At 43.9% G+C, this 25,290-nt stretch overlaps 1 protein-coding gene across 1 annotated transcript in view; it reads right to left on the reverse strand.

Moving 5' to 3' along the window:
- Positions 1–1,159: 1,159 nt before the first annotated feature.
- The window catches only part of LOC115128370 (poliovirus receptor homolog), a 90,257-nt gene continuing 66,126 nt past the window's right edge, over positions 1,160–25,290 (reverse strand). Inside the window, exons 7-10 of the mRNA XM_029658172.2 lie at positions 5,304–5,439; positions 5,021–5,078; positions 4,790–4,885; positions 1,160–4,303 (exon numbers count right to left, since the gene is read on the reverse strand). Of these exons, the coding sequence (XP_029514032.1) occupies positions 4,079–4,303; positions 4,790–4,885; positions 5,021–5,078; positions 5,304–5,439 (515 nt within the window). The 3' untranslated portion in view covers positions 1,160–4,078. The remainder of the gene's footprint in view (positions 4,304–4,789; positions 4,886–5,020; positions 5,079–5,303; positions 5,440–25,290) is intronic.

The raw sequence follows: 25,290 nt of genomic DNA on the forward strand, positions 1-25,290 counted from the left end.
TGAATAGATTTCATCTCCATCACTAAGCACTCGAACCATAATTGAAAGTGCTTTAATATCAGACACTTCCTTCATCTTCAACACAAGGGTTAGTGATGTAGCATTAGCATCATTTTGGTTCCCGTCTCATTTAAAACCGCAATCTGGGATATTTACAGCCATCATTAATCATTTAAATTATATATATATATATATATATATACATTGATTCCTGTGGAATATCATTTAGAAATGCATCATGAGTTTACCACAACTGTCTTCTATCATGTCCCAAAACGTAAGGTTGTTTTGTTCCATTATAAACAGTGTCTTTGTAAAACAATGCACAACTTTAAAGTATGTTTACAATTATCATGTGGATGTCATGGACTGTCAGTCCTTGAAGAAAGAGCCCCGTTTATGAATTTGAGGATTCATTGGAGGGGGGGTTACATGACCCCAGCCTCATCCCTCATCTGTATACCAAAACAAGTGACGGGCAGCCCGTTTGGCTGGGGGGAAAAAACTCATCCCAGACTGCACCTTTAACACTCCCTAGTCTGTTTAGTATGCGCTTCAACACACATCCGCATGCCTGGCTCAGTAGCTCAAAAAAATGACAACACTTTTCACAAGCAGCACGTGCCTAACATTTTTTTTTTGCGGCTAAAATAATACTCCTGGATTTGTCTGTGCTTGAGCCTCCGGAGGATATGTTTACACACAAATCTCAGGCATACTGTAATTTGCCATGTTTTATGTTTTTTGGTTTTGCTAAAGTGTGAAAGTACCTGCCGCTTTGAAATGTGCTCTGGGGCTGAAATGTTGGATGTTGTACTAGCTGAAAATGATCTTAAAACATGTTCTGTGATGTTGACCCCCCAGGAGGCCTATAGACCTATAACACTAATTAAAGACAGAGGTTAACAAATGCATGGTGACAGTTCTAAGGCCAGGCTATATCACTTGGGTGCTGGCTATAGAATGGTAACAGACACATACTTGTCCAGGGGCAACGAAGGGCAATCAGTGTCAGCTACCACTGGACATTATACTGCCACGGGATGTGATGCTGTCAGTGACACATGTTGGTTGGTCATTTAGGAGCCTTAAAGGACTCAAGGCCTGGAGGTCGTTGTGACTCAATAGAAGTTTAACAGAATGCAGTGAGACATTCAGATGATTTACATTTTATTCGACAAGACAATGATCCTTAAAACACATAGGTTTTCAAAAAAGCAAATTAAATTTTTAAAAAAGGGGGAAAAGGAAAATTAAGAACATGTTTACAACAACAAAAAATCACAATGATCTCAAGTGTTTGGCTTTCCACAATCAGAGGTTACCTCGTCTTTTTTTAATCTCATATTTATTTTCTAAGACAGAAACAAATGTGTAAGTGAACAAGCTAAAAAAAAATAAAGTAACGAAGGCACATCTGGCTTGGTGATGAAAAAAAAAATGCGACAATGAATGTGACATAATTAAACAAGCGGGGAAGGAAGAAGGCCGGATTCAGATTAGCGTTAATCGCTAACATTCACAGTTTGTATTTTTTGGCATTAAACCTATCGGGACAGAGGCAAAGCGCTTGGCAAACACACACTGCAACTCATGCTGCAGCGAGAAATCGTTATCAGATGCCTTGACTATAAAACAACAGAACTAAACAGAATGCTGACTCATTGGTCTTTGATAATAACAAACCCAGGGGGCCCAATGATTGTCGTTTTCTAAACTCAATATATCAACACATCTTAAATTTTGAGGCTCTTTTTATAGGCAAAACACAAAACAGTACAATATATTTCCGACGGCAATATGAAGCAATACATTTAAAAAATTAAAAGAAGATGGAATCACAGTTTATAAAAGCAAATTTAAAAAAATGCACAGTTAATTTCCCTTTGAACTCTGACCTGTGTAAGGGCTATAAAATTCAGATGTGATTGTCTGACACTGCACCACTTTATGCGAGCCCGCCGCCTACAGCTATACGTTTTCAAAAATGGCGGCACGAGTATTTTTGCACAGAGAAGAAGTTGAGCTACCCATAGTTCCATGCAGCATGCAGACATTATCTTTAAATTAAACACCATAGAGACCCGAAGTGCCACCAAAAGCCAATGAAAGTTGTTTTCAAAGTGATTGTCACATAAAAAAAAACGACAATAGCGCAGTGGAGCACTGACTGATTGAATAAAGAACCGTGAGGTAGGCAGTTACTACTGTGTTCTATTTCTCTGTGTCCGTATTCCCACCTAGCAGTCTAATATACCACATCTATTTTTTCTACATCTGTCCAGCAATCATTAGTGTCATAGTATCTATTTATTTACTTACAAAGCTACATGTGCTTTCTGCTCACGTTTTGTCTTTTTCTTCGAAGCGTTTTATTTAATTCAACAAGCTAATGTACTTAGCGAGTATATCCTCGCTTACCTCTGAGGTGACGCGGACAGATCAATGCCCTCGTGGAATTGTGCGACTCAAGCTCTTTGGAACGGCCAGAACCAATGATTTTTGTTCCCATTACTCAGCAAGAGTTACATACAACTCTTTGTTTATTGCGCCCTGCAGTAAGCACTCTGTGGACAGAACATAGTCATATGCTGACTGACTTAGTATCAGCTAAAAGCTATCTCAAGTCGTGCTTGTGCGCCTTCTATACGGCCTAAATCACCCCGCTGCTCTACATCCATGTGTTTGTGCTTGAAGTAGACGATACAATGGAGGAACGCAAAGACATCGACAACATTCAAAAAGTATAAGCCCTGGTGTGTCTGTAAGTAGCCTTGGGGAAAAAGTGAGCCAACTGAAACAAGCCACCGATCATGCCATGCCGAGTTACAAGGGCTAAAATCCACACAGCATTTATAGATTAGACAAAACATAAGCCTTGTGACTGACAACCTCAATACCCGTTAAAGTCAAATGTATACTTTTTTTTCTTCCAATTTCACATGGAAACTGACACCCCTATACATAGAGGTTCTGAAAACACCTACACTCGTTTTTTTTGTTTTGACATTTTACACATTTCACCGACAATATATTAAATCAGCATTATTATTTACAGTGTTCGTTGATAATTTGGTTCACTTTGACATCTTTGACCAACTTGACACGGTCTCACATAATTGTTCATCAATGACGTTTTGCACATTTGTGTTTCGGTACATAAAAGAATAAGACTAAAATAGAAAAGATTTCAATTCATATTTCACTGCGTGTAAAATAAACAGCATATATTACAGCGTATAATAGCCACTTCATCTACATAAATTGGTACTAATGGCAATATTTTCCAATATATGCTGGGTATTTTGACACTGAAAATACAATCCTTATAATTTGAACTTAATTGGACTTAAATGTTAATCTTTCCTGTGTGTGTGGCGGGGCGGGGCGGGGGGATTGTACGCTCATTGATAATTGTGTTTGCATTGTGTGCTTTGCTGGAAACAAAGATGTCACACTTCGTTACCCTAACAACGTAGTATTGCCAGCTCTTGCAATTTAGATTGAACCCAAAACATGAGTCAGATTCTTAAACTTTGTCATGTTGCAATGTTATAAAGCAGTGACAACCTCATTCTGTTCATACTGCCATAAAACGGCATTTTGGTCTGAGGATGCTTACTGTACATTATAAACTGGGTGGTTTGAGCCCTGAATGCGGATTGGCTGAAAGCTGTGGTATATCAGACCGTATACCACAGTTCTAATTACGTTGGTAACCAGTTTATAATAGCATTAAGGCACCTCGGGGGTTTGTAGTATATGGCCAATATACCACGGCTAAGGGCTGTACCCAGAAGAACAGCCCTTAGCCCGGGTATATTGGCCATATACCACACCATCTCTGGTCCTTATTGCTTAAGTATAACACTGCAACATTCAAACAAACAGTTTCGAGTGATAATTATGGTGATATTTTGAATTGTATTTCTGGTGATATTACCTTTCCGGAATCACAAGAGTAGTAAACACTGCATTTAGGTTCTGATCACATCGGGAGGCTGGATCGGTCCAGAGCCTTCCTGGGTCTACAGGCACGTTGTTGTTGTCGTCGTCACGGAGGCTAAAACGTCATCTGCTAAACATACATGGCTGCCGACACAAAGCTTTCTCCGCGGGCCACAGTGGTCGACGGCGGCTCGTCAACGTGGTGACCGCCCGCGCCGGAGTACGGCGGCAGGGCTCCGTCATTTAGCGTGTCGTCGACATCGGCATACCGTATCGAGTCCTCCAGGACAGCAGGGCCGCCGCCATTAGCAGCCCCACCGCCGGCGGCGTTTTCATCGTCGCAGGCATCCAGATCCTGTAACAGCAACAGATCCTGGTTGAACCAGCAACAACTCTCGAGAAAATGTCATCAACTGTGGTATGGTAGACAAAATCCACTCCTTGATCATGCACCGTTCAATAGTTTCACAATAGGTTCAAATAGCTTTTTTGGCTTACAAAATAGTCAAGATGTTGAGGGACCATGCAGGCAGAATGTTATAATAGTACAAAAGGGTGAGTAATCGGAAGATAGAGACGAATCCAGAGTAGAAAGCAGCCGGCTGTACCTCATGAAGGGTAAAGGTCGTACAGGTAGTAAATCAACGACTATAAAGAGCACTGTGTGAAAATGGAGACAGTCCGGGTTGTGTTCATAAGGCACCCAATGGCAGACAACAGACTGAAACATGGAGCAACTACCTGGACTAAAGTACGATAGGAAACATTCCTTTTTTTTGGTTTTCTGGTGTGACCTAAAGATCACAACCCAGAGAATGGAGATTGGAGGATGTCCTCTTACCGTGACAGGCTCTCCGCTGGTCTCGTAGTAGACCTTACTTAAAGGCTGGGTCTCCGTCAACTCCTTCGTCACTGGGTCCGTGACATGCTTGTTCAGCTGTGGGTAAAGTCAGATAACTGGGCCACTCATCTCCAATCAATAGCCATTAGCCCCATTACGAACTGCACTCCGTGTGGTTTATGACCTTCAATAATAACGAGCCCTGAATGACAGGGAACGTGGACCACTCACCATCTCTGTGGAGCTGCCGGTCTTCACAGGCGGAGGGGGCTTGTGCTTGGGAGGACCACTGATTGGATGAGAGAAAAGGAGGGCAGGGGGAGAGGTTAGTGCAACTCACTGTCATTGGGTGCCTTATGGGTGCCCACACCTAACAGATATGGAGTGAGTAAAACTTAATTGATTGGAGGAAAGATATGGATTTGCTAAATCGTACATAGCGATTTCTCAGTCATATTTTTTTTTCAATAAGAGTGTCCTGAAAGGACAATTTGCTGAGAGCGGGGACACTCACTCTCCGTTCTCTGCATTCTGCTTGCGTTTGCGGACCAGCACGATGGCAGCGCCCACGATCGCCAGCAAGAGGACCACACCAATGATGCCTCCGATAATGCCAGCCGTCGACGGCCCTGCTGTTTTCTTTCGCTGCTCTGAAAGAGAAGACGACGCGGGGGTACTTAGGATTTCATCCAATTCAAATATACGTGTCATCACTCCTTGTGATAAGAGCTGGGGGGAACATCAGCTGTTAGAAATCAGAATCCAATCAGAAGTGTTAAATGAAAACAGCTGTACTGAAGAACAGGGGCCTGTTCAGGAGGATGTTACAGAACATTCCGATAAACACGCGTCACACAGAACAGACATGACTGTTCATTCTATTTCTCTCTGCAACATTCAGAGCGTTTCTCACCATCGAACGCACGCCAGGAAATGAGCTGTTAGGCATTTAAATGCCTGCCACACATCTTATCATCCCCCGATGTTCTGCGTTGACCTCAGCCTCCTTGCTCAATTATGCCTATGTTTGTGATTTCCAGAGGGCATTGAGGCTGAGTGAGGCGTCTAAATTAAATGTAAAAGCCTCTCATTATGTTGGTTTTAACCAGCTTGCAGTTTCCACAGACTGCCACTAGACCACTATTATCCTCAATATCACATTGGAGGACAATGGCGGTCGACTTCCTCTTTTCAGCCACATGGTGGTGTGCTGTTGCCAAGCTAGCACCTCGCTGCTGAGAGTGAGTGAGTGAGAGCATAAATTACTTTGTAGATTCTCACTCTTGCGTCCATATCAGAGATTCCGACTACGGGTGATTCCACTGGGAACGGCACAGACCCGCGCATCTGTTAGCTGTGTAGGTGTAGTGGAGTCTGCTGTATCTACGCCGGGGACACGTTCAGAGACACACACTCATACAACCGCAGTCACAGCCGAAAAGAGACCGGTCAGCGTCAATCATTTGCTATCACATAAACATGAAATGGAGAAGGGAAGGAGGGAGATATGGGGCGGTGGCCAGGGCTCGGTCCTGAATTGCTCACTCTCTCTCTTTCTCAAAGCTGGATCCGCAGACACACACACACACAAATCTATACAGACAGAAGCCCCCCCTCCCCCAACCTATTGGCATCCCTCTGTGGGTACCCTAGCTGCTGATCTGATGTGCTGTGCTTGATATCAGCATTTACATTAGCAGCGTTTACCATTAATGTTCTCAGATAAAAATAAAACTGTATTTTCAATAAATAATGAGTCATGTTAGTTACTGCATCAAAAACAAGCCGTCTAACATGGAGGAAATGAACTGGTCTTAAAACAATTATTGACGGAAAAAGAAAAACAAGCTGTTGTTATTGGTCAAGTCCAGATACACCAATCCCTGTTTCACTCTGCTTTCTTATGTTCAGTCTGTTTTCTTATGCCTGATGAATATAACCCTGTTTGAAGGGCGGGAGGGCTGAGGGAAGGAGGTAAAAGAAACAGACGATTGTATTGGCTGGGAAAAGGGGGGTAACGATAGGGGGTGCCCACCCACCCGAGGGCCAAGACAGGGTGGGGGTAAGAAGAGAGGGAGGGAGAGAGAAAAAGGATTTGGATCAGATTTTGTCAGGGTGGATACAAGAATGGGGCGTGGTGGAGTGGAGAGGGAGACGATGTCATTGGAGACTGATTAGATCACATAACAGATGTGAATAGACAAACCCCTTAGCACACTCAAACACACACTAAGACCCACCCACCCCACACACACACTCCTACCCAGTCATCCTAACATATTCTACCCCATATCTCCCAGTTCAGTCACTTACCAATACCATTCTGTCAGCCCAGATTGAAAGAATGAGACTATCCCGAACCCACATTTTGTTACATTACAGCCTTATTCTAAAATGGATTAAATATTTATTTATTGTCAATCTACACACAATAAACCATAATGACAAAGCGAAAACAGGTTTTTATAAATATTTGCAAATGTATTAAATATAAAAACAGAAATACCTTATTTACATAAGTATTCAGACCCTTTGCTATGAGACTTGAAATTGAGCTCAGGTGTATCCTGTTTCCGTTGATCATTCTTGAGATGTTTCTACAACTTGATTGAAGTCACCTGTGGTAAATTCAACTGATTGGACATGATTTGGAAAGGCACACCTGACAGTGCATGTCAGAGCAAAAACCAAGTCGAAGGAATTGTATGTAGAGCTCCGAGACAGGATTGTGTCGAGGCACAGATCTGGGGAAGGGTACAAAAAAATGCCTGCAGCATTGAAGGTCCACACAAAGACCGCCCGGGCAAACTGAGCAATCGGGGGAGAAGGGCCATGGTCAGGAAGGTGACCCGATGGTCACTCTGACAGAGCTCCAGAGACTGGGGCGAAGGCTCACCTTACAACAAGACAATGACCCTAAGCATACAGCCAAGACAACGCAGGAGTGGCGTCGGGACAGGTCTCTAAATATCCTTGAGTGGCCCAGCCAGAGCCCGGACTTGAACCCGGTCAAAAATATCTGGAGAAACCTGAAAATAGCTGTGCAGCAACGTTCCCTGACAGAGTTTGAGAGGATCTGCAAGAGAGGAATGGGAGAAACTCTCCAAATACTGGTGTGCCAAGCTTGTAGCGTCATACCCAAGGTTGTAATCGCTGCCAAAGATGCTTCAACAAAGTACTAAGTAAAGGGTCTGAGTACTTATGTAAATGTGATCATTTTCTTCTAACACATTTTCAAAAAATTCTAAAAACCGGTTTTTGTTTTGTCATCATGGGGTATTGTGTGTAGATTGATGAGGAAAAAATGTAATGTAATCCATTTCAGAATAAGGCTGTAACGTAACAAAATGTGGAAAAAGTCAAGGGGTCTGAATACTTTGAGAGCACTGCATATACATAAGATGTGTGAGGCTAGAGAGAGAGAGAGATGGGAGGGAAGGATGGTGCTGGGAGGGAAGGAGAGCGGAGGAGAGCGACAGGGGTGCGAAGGCTCTGAAGTGGGGCCAATAGAGGCAGACTGTAAAAGGTCCAGCGTCTCTCTGGGATACGGTTTAAGTGACAGGGAGGAACAACTAGCGAAACAACCCCTCACAGTCGGCCTGGCTCTCATTGCCATTGGCATTCTGCTGCTACACTCCTCCGCAAAACTCCCAACTGGGACAGCTCTCTCTATCTCTCTCCATCTCCTCTCTCACAGTCCATTGCTCACTTTCCCTTCACTGGCAAGCAAGCTCTGAAATGTTCTCTTTTAGTCACACACTCGGTCAGACACAGAAGTGCACACACACACAGCCCTTTGGGCCGAAAAATGTTCAAATTCTACATAATTACCTTATAGTTCAAAAATGAACCACAAAAAAAAAATGATTTCTTCCTCTCCTTTTTCAAAATAGTTATTGTACAGTAAGTGCTGGAGCTAGAGGGGGAGCGAAGGAGTGAAAGAAAGGATAAAGAATGGAGAGGGAGAGGGATAGAGAGAAGATTTCAACGTAACATGAAGTCAAATACTGCCTTGTGCTTAGAGGCCAAAACTGGATTACCCCTGGCATCCGCCTCCCTCCACGTGTTTTCCCTCCCTCTTTCTCTCTCCTTAGTGACCTAGCGTGTTCTCGGCTTCCCGCCTGCTCCACCAACCCAAGCCCTCACACCTTCTTACACACACACTTACTTTGCGGGGCCGTCTGTGATTGGAGAACAGGCTCGCAGGAGTGTTGCTCTCCTGGACTGTTTAGCGTCCAATGAGCCTACATCTTATCTTTCCCCATTGCTCACCAGTGAGCAATACAACGCAAGGCACACACACACACACACAAAGTAGACCTTCAGCACCAATAGTCATTGGATCATGACGCCTCGTGGTAGCACTCAGAAACAAACCCTGCATGTGTACGTGTGTATCTGTGCGCTTTGAGTGTCTCAGCTTTTTATGTCCCTCTTAGTCTTAATAGCTACACTTTTAAACCCTATCAATTGCCAGAGATTCTCTCTTTTTCCGTGCCGGTCAACTCTCCCCATGCGTTTTGGTTTCCCTCCATCGTTCTTCCACTTAGTGGATTAAAAACGCTCTCCGAGTTCGCTTCCTCAAATAGCATGACTGGACCAGAAAAAAAGTGTTTCTCACAAAAATAAAACTGAAATGAGTTTATCGTCATTGCAAACGCCTCCAACCATTCCATTCCCAGGGATCAAACTGGGTCAAATAGGCGCGAGACAGCAACAGCCACTTCATTTCAGCTCCAGCGTGGCCCATGTCCCCTGATCTTTGCCTTAAAACAGATCACGTACCCAGCGACTGTCACTTATCTGGGTCAAGTGGACCAAGGTTGGGCTTCGGGGGCCGCGGCTGCTGCCTTTTACCGGGCAACCTTCCGCATAGGTAATGAGGCCTGGGTGTTTGTCAGGTCAAGAGAGCAGTGTGTGTGTGTGTAGCTCAGAAGGGCATGAAGCAGGTTTACTGAGCTGGGTGTCTCCAGACCAACAGGCACTTATACTAGCATGTCTTCGTGGCCACCACTGCTTGTGCCTAGTAGCATCAAGCAGAGCCAAAGCTAATTTACTGCGATCCCTCCCCTGTTGGCCCCTGTGCATTTTAACTGTCTGGAGATTAAGCTGAGGTCAGTCAGTGACACTGCATGTTTGTTTTGTCAGATTGTGTCGCTATATCCTTCTGTCTGTCCTCTCTGTGTATGTGTGTGCGTGCGCCCCTCACTGTGACACTGATCTCCTCTACTACCTCCATGCCTCCCTCCCTCCCTCCTCCGCAGGCAACAGTATGCTTCCTGCCATCCAGTGCCACAGTGAATCACAGCCCACACACTCCCAGCCACTGCTGGCCCTCTAGCCCTGGGTAGACAGGCCTCTTACCCTTCCTCCAACCCCCCCCATCGCACCCCCCCCTGCCACCGCCGCCCCACTGAGTGACCTTCCTCTCGCATACAAACAGACACAAAAGGGACACAGAAACACGGCAGAAACACAGTCAGACAGACAGACCCACGGACGAGGACAGCAGAAACACATACTTCCACCAAGTCCGCTCCTCCTGCTGCTACATGCCATATCAGTTTCTGATATAAACATTGGCAGTTGCAACGACACAGGAAACATATGCCGCGCTAAAACGGTTTAATTGGCTTAAACCCTGATACACACTGTCAGTGTGTAGGCCTTTTTTCCGTTCACTTTATCTTTTGAGAGAGAGGCCGTCTCTTAGGAATTGTTTTGACTGCATGCCGTGGATTCTACGTCGTGTTTTGACACCCCAGGTATGCAGGTACTTTCACTAACGGTCATACAAAATGGCCACCTCGTTCTTCCCGCAAAACAACATCACAACTTGTTTATCTGCGAGTGATTTGTTGCAGCTGGAGATGCTAGCATTGAACTTTGTAACCTCTCAACAGAACAACAGAAACACCGCCACTCACTATAATTCCCCTCACATACTGTGAACACACACACACACACAATCCCTGCAGGACTAACAGCTGATTTGTCTTAGCCTGCCTGGTATGCCTGTCGAGAACCAGACGTTTCATCATCCTCCACTCCCTCCCCCTCCCTCCCTCCCCTACACACTCATCCATCACCTCACACCTCTCTGTTCCGCTCCTGTAAAACTCCTCTTGTTTTACCACAATGGAGTTTTTCAGAGAACGGACAGATCAAGGGAGAAGCCCGGAGCGCACTTAAACCCCATTTCTGTGTCTTTCAGCATCTAATTTGCGTTTCCCGGACTATAGTTAGGAGGGGAGAGTAGGAATGAAAGAGAGAGAGAGAGAGAAAGACCAGAAAGAGAGCGCGAAAGAGAGGGTGAAATGGTTTTATAGAGAGAGAGAGAGAGATGAGCTACCTTGAGTGCATCGGTCTGAGATGGTGGTTAGTGGTTAACAGACTAATAGTGTAGTGAGCTGTGAGATTTTGCTACGCTAACGACGGTAAAGGTCTCTGGGATGGCTAGCCACGGCGTAACTAAAGGGCAGGCCCTGCGAGGCCACGTTTGGAGTGTGTTTAATGGACAGAGAGAGGTAGAGGAGGAGAGATGGAGAAAGATGAGCGGAAGGAACAGAGGAAAGAAAAACCAGAGAAAAGGAAAAGGAAAAAATGTAAATAATTATATATTCATGACTTCTGCGAAACCATCTAAAAAAAAATGAATCGCTAGGAGACTGGAGAAAAAGAAGGAAAAAAACTAAATTTCACATTGGAATGAACTGCATTCTTTTCTACCTGTGATTTCCTATAATTGGACTCAATGAAAGGGTTGAACCTAGGGGTGAACATCAACTCTGTTGTTATGACAGCAGTGAGAAGCTGTTGTCGTGCAGCTGGGAAAAGACCAACAGTCATAGGAGAAACAGCCATGATCTGTACATATCGATATATGACTGAGGGAATGTACAACAAAGCCATTCCCATGGCAACACCGGCTGTTTTATATACAGAGGAAGTGAGTCATCATTGAATTACAGAATATTGTGTATCAAATGTATATAGAACTCTAAATGCCAATGCATTCTAAACAATATATACCTTTTATATTAAAATGGTAGCCCACATTGTTTGCTACAAAGACTGTATTAACTACTAGGCTATTGCTGATTACCAGCAAGCACACAGCAATCTGTATGGCGGTTTACAGCATCAAAAAATATATACTCCACAGCTTATGGTTTGGAAGGTACTACTGAATGGAAGGAAGTCACCCAATTAATTCCATCCAAGTGTTTTGATAGAGCATTTCGCTTTCATTACATCAATACATTCTGTGAAAGCCACACCTATTCTCTTGTGTGGAATAAGTGCTTCTGAAATTGGTTTAATTGCAGATAGCATTTTTTCTCTTTGTGGTAATTATCCACCTATGACAACCGCTGCATACTAATGAAATCTGAATCCATATTTAAAGGCCTTAACTGATAGCAAAAACTCAATTTTCTCTTGTGTCTTTATATAGATCGTCTAACCTCGGGTTGCTGGGGGCTTTTTATTTAAAAAAAAAAACTGAACACTGATGTTCAGGAGCCGTTTGACGAACTCTACTCGGAGATTGTCACACTAGTGGAAGGAACGCATGGATGTCTATGAGCCCTGACAGATACTTAGTGGCTGCTCTCGAGATCACCCAAGACCAGGAGTATCCCGCAAACACGACTCGTGTCAAACACTTTCAGGCCACACAAAATCATGGGCACACAAAACAAATAGTTTTACAAAAATATGAATTTTTGGGATCTGTATGTAAATAGTTCTAGTCACCTTGAAAGTAGCTATTTGCCCCTCATAAGAAATGATTACTTTCCACAAAGCATAATAGTTAAAACTATAGCTGTCCCAGGTAGCAACACATCTGCCATGCTGATCTTCAACACTAGCTCCCCAGGGGTGCATGCTCAGAGTCCCCTCCTGTAGTCCCTGTTCACCCACGACTGCATGGCCAGGCACGACTCCAACACAGTCATTAAGTTTGCAGACGACACAACAGTGGTAGGCCTGATCACCGACGAGACAGCCTATAGGGAGGAGGTCAGAGACCTGGCCAGGTGGTGCCAGAATAACAACCTATCCCTCAACGTAACCAAGACTAAGGAGATGATTGTGGACTACAGGAAAAGGAGCACAGAGCACGCCCCCATTCTCATCGACAGGGCTGTAGTGGAGCAGGTTGAGAGCTTCAAGTTCCTTGGTGTCCAAAACAACAAACTAGAATGGTCCAAATACACCAAGACAGTCGTGAAGAGGGCACGACAAAGCCTATTCCCCTCGGGAAACTAAAAATATTTGGCATGGGTCCTGAGATCCTCAAAAGGTTCTACAGCTGCACCATTGGGAGCATCCTGACCGGTTGCATCACTGCCTGGTACGGCAATTGCTCGGCCTCTGACCGCAAGGCACTTCAGAGGGTAGTGTGTACGGCCCAGTACATCACTGGGGCAAAGCTGCCTGCCATCCAGGACCTCTACACCAGGTGGTATCAGAGGAAGGCCCTAAAAATGGTCAAAGACCCCAGCCACCCCAGTCATAGACTGTTCTCTCTACTACAACATGGCAAGCGGTACCGGAGTGCCAAGTCTAGGACAAAAAGGCTCCTCAACAGTTTTTACCCCCAAGCCATAAGACTCCTGAACAGATAACCAAATGGTTACCTGGACTATTTGCATTGTGTGCCCCCCCAACCACTATGTTATGCTGCTGCTACTCTCTGTTTATCATATGTGCATAGTCACTTGAAACTATACATTCAGGTACATACTACCTCAATTGGCCCGACCAACCAGTGCTCCGGCACATTGGCTAACCGGGCTGTCTGCATTGTGTCCCACCACCCGCCAACCCCTCTTTTTACGCTACTGCTACTCTCTTGTTCATCATATATGCATAGTCACTTTAACGATACTTACATGTACATACTACCTTAATAAGCCTGACTAACAGGTGTCTGTATATAGCCTTGCTACTGTTATTTTCAAATGTCTTTTTACTGTTGTTTTATTTCTTAACTCACCTACACACACACACACACACACACACACACACACACATACCTTTTTTTCCCACACTATTGGTTAGAGCCTGTAAGTAAGCATTTCACTAAGGTCTACACTTCGGCGCACATGACAAATACACTTTGATTTGATACCACAAAATCCACCAGTGAGAAGTGGGTGGCAGTTTTCCAAAACCTAGGGAAAGCCAACTTGATCAACATGTTCAGGGTTGTCTCATTTGTCCTCAGTGTGCCAGGCTCAAATGCCTTTGTGGAGAGGATTTTCTCTCGGATGACCATTAAATGGTCAGACTCAGATGTAGCAGTGCTTCAAATATCTGTGAACTGTGACTTGTCATGTCAGGACTTCTCTCTGGCTATGCAAAAGGTGAAAAGACTGCTTGAATCAGTCAACAGCAGCAAAAAATGTGGAATATTATTCAGATAAGTTTACATAATGATACAGTTTTAGTAAAGCTATAGAGTAAATGGAATATAAAAAGGTTTTGCCTTTCCAATTGACTAAGAATATGATATAGTGTATATTAATTCACACAACACCATACCCACACCGCCGTGGCACTGTGCACTGGCACACCACCTTTGCCTCTTATTTGGTAGTGAGAAAGTTGGCAACCCTATTAGAGCTTGATATCAAATGTTACTGTATTACCTTATGTCGCACTCATTATGAAAATATATTAGTTAGTCATTTTGAAGCTGCAAATGTGGTCTACTCTAATGTTGAGGTGATTCAATGCATTTACTTAGGCTATAAACCAGTTGTTGTCGATCACCAAACATTTCTGTAAAAAAACAACAACATTAAAGCCTTTGTTTCTTTTTTTTTGTTTTCGTGCTGTTGGCGGTGCACTTGATTCAGCAGCCCTCGTGCCAGGAAAGCAAAAGTGTTCCCATTTTTAACCATTTCATGTGTCTGAAGATAGAACTGCGCCTACCAGGCAGGCCCAGAGAGCAAATCAAATGCATCTATATAGACCTACCGCTGGCCAATCAGAGAGCTCAGACCACCGTGTCTGCACAATTTCCTCGAGCGGTGGGTTGCAAAAAGAAGCCTAGAGCGCACAGCAAAGTTGCTACTTTGCGATTTCACCGTTTTTAAAACCATGACTAGAGACTAGATTAATACAGCAAAGAGCTGCTGGTTTTGAAAACCATGACTAGAGAGACTAGATTAATACAGCAAAGAGCTGCTGGTTTTGAAAACCATGACTAGAGAGACTAGATTAATACAGCAAAGAGCTGCTGGTTTTGAAAACCATGACTAGAGAGACTAGATTAATACAGCAAAGAGCTGCTGTTTTTGAAAACCATGACTAGAGAGACTAGATTAATACAGCAAAGAGCTGCTGTTTTTGAAAACCATGACTAGAGAGACTAGATTAATACAGCAAAGAGCTGCTGGTTTTGAAAACCATGACTAGAGAGACTAGATTAATACAGCAAAGAGCTGCTGGTTTAAAAAAAAAAAATGAATGGTTATGTTGTTATTCAGCACTGTTCAACACTTTTACAAGCCAAGCAGCTGCAATTAATGAGTATATCAATGTGTTCCGATAAGCTTACGTTGTTATTATTAGCGACTTGTCGTTTTTTTTATATCAAGGAATATTTCACTTTCTCTGGTCATAGGAGTAACAACATGAATTGGTTCATGAGGCAGAAATAACGCAGTGCGACTTGAGTTTCGCCATCAGCTGGAAGACTGTCCCCTTTCCTCAGCAGAAGGGAGGGAGAGAGGAGGGACGGGTGAGGCAGCCTCACCACTGCTCCCTCCCACCCTTCAGACTGACCATCAGTTGCAGGCCATCAATCCAGTAAAATAAAAAATAAAAGCAAATTATTATGCTCTCTCACAAGTAATACAACAAATTATATATTACCAGTGTGATCATATACCTACAATTTCAAAATGGTCTGAGCTCAACAACATTGGCAGTGCACTTCAAGCATAGCCAATAAGCAGTGATCATTTATTGGACCAAGAGCAAACTGCTACAGAACTGTTTTTAAATCGGTTAATATTGCACACAGTAGGTATATGTTTAAAAAAAAAAAATACCTGAGCGGTCGATCTCGGCTTGCTTTTGGACTCTTGCCTCAGAAAAGGTTGGTGACCACTGCTATAGGCTATATTAAGATTCATATCTGAGAGCCCTCCAAACCGAGTGCTATTGTTGATATATTTAGACTAATTAAACTAACTGTTGGAGTTTTTGGTTCTTCATAAAATATCTGTCTGCCATCAATTAAATATTTATTGTGTTTTCAAATAGGTATTCAAACACCCTGCGTGTCCCCAGGCACCCTCATTTGTTGACTTCTGTGATTGAAAAAACCTTGGTTTCATTCATGTCAACATCAGAAGCCTCCCCCCTAAGTTTGTTTTCCTCACTGCTTTAGCACACTCCGCCAACCCTGATGTCCTTGCCATGTCTGAATCCTGGCTTAGGAAGGCTACCAACAATTCTGAGATTTCCATACCCAGCTACAACATTTTCCTTCAAGATAGAACTGATAAAGGGAGAAGAGTTAGCCTGCAATGTGCTGTCAATGTTCTGTCATACTTTCCAGGTCTATACTATAATTTTATAATTGAACCTCTCCAGAAATAAGTCTCTCACTGTTGCCGCCTGCTATCGACCCCCCCTCCGCTCCCAGCTGTGCCCTGGACACCATTTGTGAATTGATCGCCCCCCATCTAGCTTCAGAGTTCGTTCTGTTAGGTGACCTAAACTGGGATATGCTTAACACCCCGGCAGTCATACAATCTAAGCTAGATGCCCTCAATCTCACACAAATCATCAAGGAACCCACCAGATACAACCCTAAATCTGTAAACATGGGCACCCTCAGACATTATCCTGACCAACTTGCCCTCCAAATACACCTCTGCTGTTTTCAATCAGGATCTCAGCGATCACTGCCTCATTGCCTGTATCTGCTATGGGTCCGCGGTCATCACTGTCAAACGCTCCCTAAAACACTTCTGCGAGCACGACTTTCTAATCGACATGGCCCAGGTATCCTGGAAGGATATTGACCTCATTCCGTCAGTTGAGGATGCCTGGTCATTCTTGAAAAGTCATTTCCTCACCATCTTGGATAAGCATGCTCCGTTCAAAAAAATGCAGAACTAAGAACAGATATAGCCCTTGGTTCACTCCAGAACTGACTGCCCTTGACCAGCACAAAAACATCCTGTGGCGGACTGCAATAGCATCGACTAGTCCCGACGATATGCAACTGTACACGGAAGTCAGGAACCAATACACGCAGTCAGTCAGGAAAGCAAAGGCTTGCTTTTTCAAGCAGAAATTCACATCCTGTAGCTCTAACTCCAAAAAGTTCTGCGACACTGTAAAGTCCATGGAAAACAAGAGCACCTCCTCCCAGCTGCCCACTGCACTGAGGCTAGGTAACACGGTCACCACTGATAAATCCATGATAATCGAACATTTCAATAAGCATTTCTCAACGGCTGGCCATGCGTTCCTCCTGGCTACTCCAACCCCGGCCAACAGCTCCGCCTCCCCCGCAGCTACTCGCCCAAGCCTCCCCAGCTTCTCCTTCACACAAATCCAGACAGCAGATGTTCTGAAAGAGCTGCAAAATCTGGACCCGTACAAATCAGCTGGGCTAAACAATCTGGACCCTCTCTTTCTAAAACTATCCACCGCCATTGTTGAGACCCCTATTACCAGCCTGTTCACCTCTCTTGCGTATCGTCCGAGATTCCTAAAGATTGGAAAGCTGCTGCGGTCATCACCCTCTTCAAAGGAGGAGACACTCTAGACCCAAACTGTTACAGACCTATATCCATCCTGCCCTGTCTATCTAAAGTCTTCGAAAGCCAAGTTAATAAACAGATCACTGACCATTTCGAATCCCACCGTACCTTCTCCACTGTGCAATCCGGCTTCCGAGCCGGTCACGGTTGAACCTCAGCCACACTCAAGGTACTAAACGATATCATAACCGCCAGCGATAAAAGACAGTACTGTGCAGCAGTCTTCATCGACCTGGCCAAGGCGTTCGTCTCTGTCAATCACCGTATTCTTATCGGCAGATTCAATAGTCTTGTTTTTTCTAATAACTGCCTCGCCTGGTTCACCAACTACTTTGCAGACAGAATTCAGTGTGTCAAATCGGAGGGCATGTTGTCCGGACCTCTGGCAGTCTCTATGGGGGTACCCACAGGGTTCAATTCTCGGACAGACTCTTTACTCTGTATATATCAATGATGTCGCTCTTGCTGAGGGCGATTCCCTGATCCACCTCTACGCAGACGACACCATTCTGTATTCTTCTAGCCCTACCTTGGACACTGTGCTAACTAACCTCCAAACGAGCTTCAATGCCTTACAACTCTTATTTCCCTCACCAACTTTAAACATCAACTATCTGAGCAGCTAACCGATCGCTGCAGCTGTACATAGTCCATCTGTAAATAGCCCACCCAATCTACCTAACTCATTCTCATACTGTTTTTATTTTATTTACTGGTGTGCAAAAGAGCAGAAAAGTATTTCTACTTGCACATCATCATCTGCTCATTTATCACTCCAGTGTTAATCTGCTAAATTGTAATTATTCGCTCCTATGGCCTATTTATTGCCTACCTCCTCATGCCTTTTGCACACACTGTATATGGACTTTCTTTTTTCTACTGTGTTATTGGCTTGTTAATTGTTTACTCCATGTGTAACTCTGTTGTTGTCCATGTCACACTGCTTTGCTTTATCTTGGCCAGGTCGCAGTTGTGAATGAGAACTTGTTCTCAACTAGCCTACCTGGTTAAATAAAGGTGAAATAAAAACATGTTTTTCTGAGACCTGTATTTGAATATCAAAGAAAATAGTTGCCACTATCAAAACTATATTCGGCTACAGAGGATTTGAACTTGGCATATTCAAAAAAACTACAAAATACAAATATTTTCTTCCCTTGTCTGCCACCCCCCCTACACACACACTGCCTAATCAACAGGGTCATTAGCATAATAAACTGGGCTGCCCAGTGTCACCGAGACGAATTAATAGCTTCATACGCGACTGCTGTGTCACCAAGGTAGGAAGACGGGGCGTTCAAGCCTGCAAAGACGTTGCTAAAACAGCAGGGGGGGGGGGGTTCCAAAGAGGAAAAGGAAGACATCCTGTATGTGTAGACAAGTCACTGGAAATACACCCCTTAGGGTACAACCTGGTTCGACTGCCAAGCCCTGTGTGCTACAAACTGAGAAAATCGCAATCCGCTCCCATCTTTGCATATGGGGAAAAACACACAACGCGTTTTGTTTTTTTTAATGCAGAAAAGGAGCTGCAAAACTCTTCCCCCTGACATCTTGGCAGGTTAGAGCAAGCCTGCCATTCCTAAGCGAGGATCTTGAAGCATGTCAAACCTGGTTACCAGTGGGTAAAAGGGAGGCGCGTGGCGTGTTACCCCCACGTTGACACGAACACACACACACGTACTCAAATGCGCATATACTCAGATACACAGCCTCCGGGCTCACAGTAGCACCTTGGTAACAAGCACGCAACGCCTGCCACTGGGCCGTAGCCCCAAACATCAAGACTACAACAGAAAATCTATACAGTAGCATCAAAAGCATATTTCCAGTGAATATCATACATCAAAAGACTCACGGGCGCATCAAAGCTCACATTTCCTAATATACTGTGTAATACCCTTGAACCAACTAGGTCAGCTGGTTATGTGTAACACATTACCGTAGCTGCTATTCTGACAGTGCTAAAAAAAAAGTGGGGCTATTACCAAATATGGCCGTAATAATTCAAATGTAAAAATGACCGTAATGTTTCAAATATAAGTGCATGGTACTTAAATCGAATACAACAGATTGTATTTGCATAGCGTGTAAAGTTCATAACTGGTACGTTTGAGGGTTTTAACTCACATAAAATGATCAAAGGCTTTTCATAGCCCTCTTTTACAGTTTGTGAAATAAAAGCTGGGGTAAGTACTGCATCATGAGTAATACATTCTTTCTAGAATAATCTCTGCATGCAATTTCTGAGCTGTCTCATAACTGGGGCCAAGTCATGAAAGAATCTTCCGACTAGCTCTCTCATCCCAGCTGAATGGTAATACGATGTGCACTAACGCTGTTACAACGAACACAAACAAGGCCATCTTGAATACAATGGTCCTCTCCACATAATCAAAACAATTTATTTTTTCTACCTTGTGGCTAAATGTGCCAAAGAAAACAGTTTATTTCCTTGTTGGAGGAATGCGAGGTAGTGTCAAGCAGTCATGTGAAAACTGGACTTAGAAGGAATGAAATGTTAAGGCATCCGGGCATTCAAGCAAACAGTGATTTATATTCAAGGCCATGTTAGAGGTAGCCTCGGTGCTCAAACAGCCTAGCTAAGCTAGCGCTAATGCTAAGGCCCGGGGAGGAGACTGGAGCCTTTCAGGGGGAGCCAATGACAGGAAGAGATGGGTGAGAGGAGTGGATGCCAGGAACCTTTCGACGGAGGTGAGATGGAACACACACACACAGTGAGCGAGAGAGCGACATGGCTATACACACACACACCGTGTCTCCAGCACTGCTCAACAGTGCAAAGGGTAGATGGAACACACACAAAGACAAATCGATATCTACAGTTTACACAACCACACAGGCGAATACATACACAACCTGAATGACCAAAAGGTGTATTCAACAGGTAGGGCACAACACTGCAGCTCCACAGCCCTTTAACAGATAAGGAACACACACATCCCCTTTTCGCCTTCACACTCCACAGCCCATTGGGCAGAGGGTAGAAAGCCTCCCCAGAGACGCAGCACGTTTCCACAGCAAGAAAGTGACTACAGGAGGGAGAAGGGCTACTCAGTCAGGAGCACAGAAGGGGGGTGGGAAGGTAGGGGAGTCAGGAGGGGGAGAGAAATGTGTTGGGAGTCAGGCAGAGAAGACAGGGATGGGGGGGGGGGGGGGGGGTTGGGTGACAACTCGTCAACTGGGGAAACGTGAACTGAAGCCCACACCGGCCCCCAATGGCCCCTCAGGTCACACCAAGCGCTCCGTAACCCTCCTCTCCTCCATCTGTCCTCCTCAGCTGCCAGGTTGCTTCAGACATCTCCCTCCTCTCTGGGTCTCTCCTCAGATTTATGTATCCCTTTCCCATCTGGCATGTGTGGAATATGTGTGGATCTGTGTGTGTGCATACAGCATGTAAATGTGTGTGTATATGGGAACTGTCGTGGCACACTTGGGGACTGGTTTTACCCCCATCCACCCACCCCGTGACACACACTTCTCCCGCCATTCTCCCCCCCCACTGAATATTAACATGGAATATATTTAAATTGCCAAAGTGTGTGAGAGGCATGCAGAAAAATGGGCGCACACACGGACGGATTCAGGCCTGGATAGAGAATGTACAGTAGATACCACGCACAGCAAGGGGCTGCACTGCCTATTCCACACACAGCAGGCAGACCGAGAGCACACATAATGCTCACATGCAGTACACACACACACACACACACACATAGCCGGCATGAAAAGAAAACTAGTCCATCTTGAATTCTCATTGTTCAATTGTTATTTTAAACTGGGTGGTTCGAGCCCTGAATGCGGATTGGCTGACAGCCGTGGTATATCAGACCATATACCACAGGTATGACAAAACACTTATTTTTACTGCTCTAATAATTTGGTAACCCGTTTATAACAGCAATAAGGCACCTCGGGGGTTTGTAGTATATGGCCAATATACCACAGCTAAGGGCAGTACCCAGAAGAACAGCCCTTAGCCGTGGTATATTGACCATATACCACACCCCCTCGGGCCTTATTGCTTAAGTGACACACACACACACAATATGAAGTGGATTTCCTTTACCATTCACACTGCCTTCTGCTGTTGTTCGCACAGCAGCACGCAATCACACGTTTCTAAGAGTACATGCAGCAACAGACACGTACATGTAGACAGAACAAAGCGAGCTGGAACCGACAGACTCCTCAACCCTCCCAGTGAACACAGTACAGCACGTCAACACAAGGCATTAGCACGCTTGGGCGTTTTGCCATTTCATGGCAAGCAGCGGGTTGTTGAATTATTTATAGCGTGTGTGTCTGTGAGTGTGTCTGAGTGAGAGAGAGAGAACACTGAAACACGAGAGAGAACTGAAACAGGAGAGAGAGAGAGAGAGAGAGAGAGAGAGAACTGAAACAGGAGAGAGAGAGAGAGAGAGAGAGAGAACTGAAACAGGAGAGAGAGAGAGAGAGAGAGAGAACTGAAACAGAGAGAGAGAGAGAGAACTGAAACAGGAGAGAGAGAGAGAGAGAGAGAACTGAAACAGGAGAGAGAGAGAGAGAGAGAACTGAAACAGGAGAGAGAGAGAGAGAGAGAACTGAAACAGGAGAGAGAGAGAGAGAGAGAGAACTGAAACAGGAGAGAGAGAGAGAGAGAGAACAAACAGGAGAGAGAGAGAGAGAGAGAACTGAAACAGGAGAGAGAGAGAGAGAGAGAGAACTGAAACAGGAGAGAGAGAGAGAGAACTGAAACAGGAGAGAGAGAGAGAGAACTGAAACAGAGAGAGAGAGAGAGAGAACTGAAACAGGAGAGAGAGAGAGAGAACTGAAACAGGAGAGAGAGAACTGAAACAGGAGAGAGAGAACTGAAACAGGAGAGAGAGAACTGAAACAGGAGAGAGAGAACTGAAACAGGAGAGAGAGAGAGAGAGAGAGAGAACTGAAACAGGAGAGAGAGAGAGAACTGAAACAGGAGAGAGAGAGAACTGAAACAGGAGAGAGAGAGAGAACTGAAACAGGAGATAGAGAGAGAACTGAATGAAACAAGAGAGAGAGAACACTGAAACAAGAGAGAGAGAACACTGCAACAGACTTTACGGATTCTGGGCCTGTAATCATATGCGGCACGCTGAATTTGGTCGGACACCGCAAATGACCATCATCGGCACGGCAGAGCCGACCCGCGCTAAAGCGTGCTCAGACACTGCGCATGGAAACGCCTTTGTGGGCGAAACAAACTGAAGACGCTCGGAGCACACAACGCAAGTTCAAGTGCGTACTGTGTACATATCCCAACGCACAGACGACTCGTGTTAAGTACACAGAAATGGTGGTGTTTAAAAAGGTCACACAAGCTATATACAGGGCGCTAGGCATTAGTGTGGACGCTGCTTCAAAACGATGCCGAATTCAGTCAGTCGGGACCCCCAATGTGAGAAAATTAAAAATGTTAAGGTGCTTCCAAAAACAATGTAACTACAGTCCTTTGAATAAACTTGAACATGTCATATAGTTAAGACTTTCATTCTGTCACTTCAACACAAGGCCGGTTTTCTTTAGTATTTAGCCCTAGGGCACATGTCAAACTCATTCCACAGAGGGCGGAGTGTCTGCTGGGTTTTCGCTCCTCCCTTGTTCTTGAATTAAGGTCGCTAATTAATAAAAGACTCCCTTCACCTGGTTGTCTAGGTCTTGATTGAAAGGAAAAAACAAAAACCCAACAGACAGTAGAACCTCAATGAAATGAGTTTGACACTTGTCCAAAAGGATTATCATTCACAGTAGTCCTGATTTTTATTATTTTCTACAGTACTTCAAAAAATATCGACAGGGAATAAGGAACGTACCCTTTTTTTAAAAATTTTCTCCTAAAATGACATACCCAAATCTAACTGTCTGTAGCTCAGGACCTGAAGCCAGGATAAACATATTATTGATACCATTTGAAAAGGAAACACTTTAAAGTTTGTGGAAATGTGAAATTAAATGTAGGAGAATAACACATTAGATTTGTTAAACAAAAAAAACGTTGCAAATGCAAGAGAAAAGCAATTACAAAATATTGGAGTTTAGGCACAATTTAGATTTTGGCCACTAGTTAGCAGCAGTGTATGTGGACCTTTTTAGACTGATCCTGTGAAGCATTGCAATACTGCTCAATATTTTTTTTATCAAGCCTGCCCAAATGTGCCGAATTGGTCAATTGATACATTTTCAAGTACATAACTATAGAGAACATGCAAAACATGATATGGTAATAAAAAATATGTTTACACACTCCCAGGAAGGTCATACATGATGGAAAATTAGCTTCCCCACAGAAAATACACTAACCTTCATACATCAACATGGCCGGGTGTGGATGGTGTGGGGCCAGAAACGGCAGAGGTTCAAACTTTAGAACCCAGTTCCTACATTCGAATCTCAAAATGTATTTTATCAAACAAAACTACATTTTATCTCCGGGACCCTCAAGATGACAAATCAGAGCAAGATTACTGGATGTAAGTACATTATTTACCTTCAGATGTGAATGTATCAAGCTAGTTGCCATGATAAAAGTTTTTGTTGTTGTGCACTCTCCTCAAACAATAGCATGGTATTTTTTCACAATAACTACAGTAAATTGAACAGTGCAGTTAGATGACCAATCATTTAAGCTTTCTGCACATATAAGACATGTCCATGTCCTGGAAAGTCGGATGTTACTTACAACGTCATTCTAGTCACATTAGCGCACATTAGCAACAACCATCCCGGTATAGGGAGTTTATTTTTATTTTTTTACAATAGTCACTTTTGAAGAGTTATTTTCTATGCTACAGGAAGTGTTACTTTTACCAAGAAACTTACAAAAGGAATAATTTGAGGTAAAAAGGAGTTGGATATGGATGAAATTAAGCAAAAATAAATCTAATTGTACGGGATGCGAACAGGTGACTGATGTTGACGTCAAGCTGACTATTCCTCAGAGTGACCTGACCTTTGCACTTTGCTCCCATTTATAGCCTAGTGGCTCATTGAGACACAACAACGTAAAAAAGAATCCTGTTTCAAGCTAAATCGCAAATTACAGCACCAAATAATAAGAGAAATAGCGTGTGTCAAAATATACATAGGCCTGTAAATCCAGAGACACAGAGACCCCCAAAAAAAAAAAAAAAAAATCAGGGCAACAACATTATAGGAGGCAACAACATCCTCGTTTAGCCCCTTTGGACCTTTGGATCCACAATGTGTAAGGAGTGTTGTCAGAATGCCTCGGTTTTAGTTAATGTATGATGTCACATCCTCTTGGTTAAATGTGGATGTGTTCTATGGCTGCAAAGAGCAGGGAGGAAGGGGAGCCATGGTTGGCGTCGATGCAGTGGTGCGCAAAAGCACAGTCCATGTTTTATTTTGAATACGAGTCTTATGTTCCGCGATGTGAAGTTTCGATGTGAAGTTTGGTCCGGCCAACACAAGCAGCCCCCTCAGATTCATTTGAGCATGTACAGTGCATTTGGAAAGTATTCAGACCCCTTGACATTTTCTACATTACAGCCTTATTCTAAATTGGATTAAATAGTTTATTTCCTCCTTATCAATCCACGCACAATACCCCATAGACAAAGCAAATATATATTTTTTTTAATGTTTGCAAATGTATACAAAAAAAACAAACTGAAATCACATTTACATAAGAATTCAGACCATTTA

The sequence above is a fragment of the Oncorhynchus nerka genome, linkage group LG4, assembly GCF_034236695.1.
Source record: "Oncorhynchus nerka isolate Pitt River linkage group LG4, Oner_Uvic_2.0, whole genome shotgun sequence".
NCBI classification, from domain to species: Eukaryota; Metazoa; Chordata; class Actinopteri; order Salmoniformes; family Salmonidae; genus Oncorhynchus; species Oncorhynchus nerka.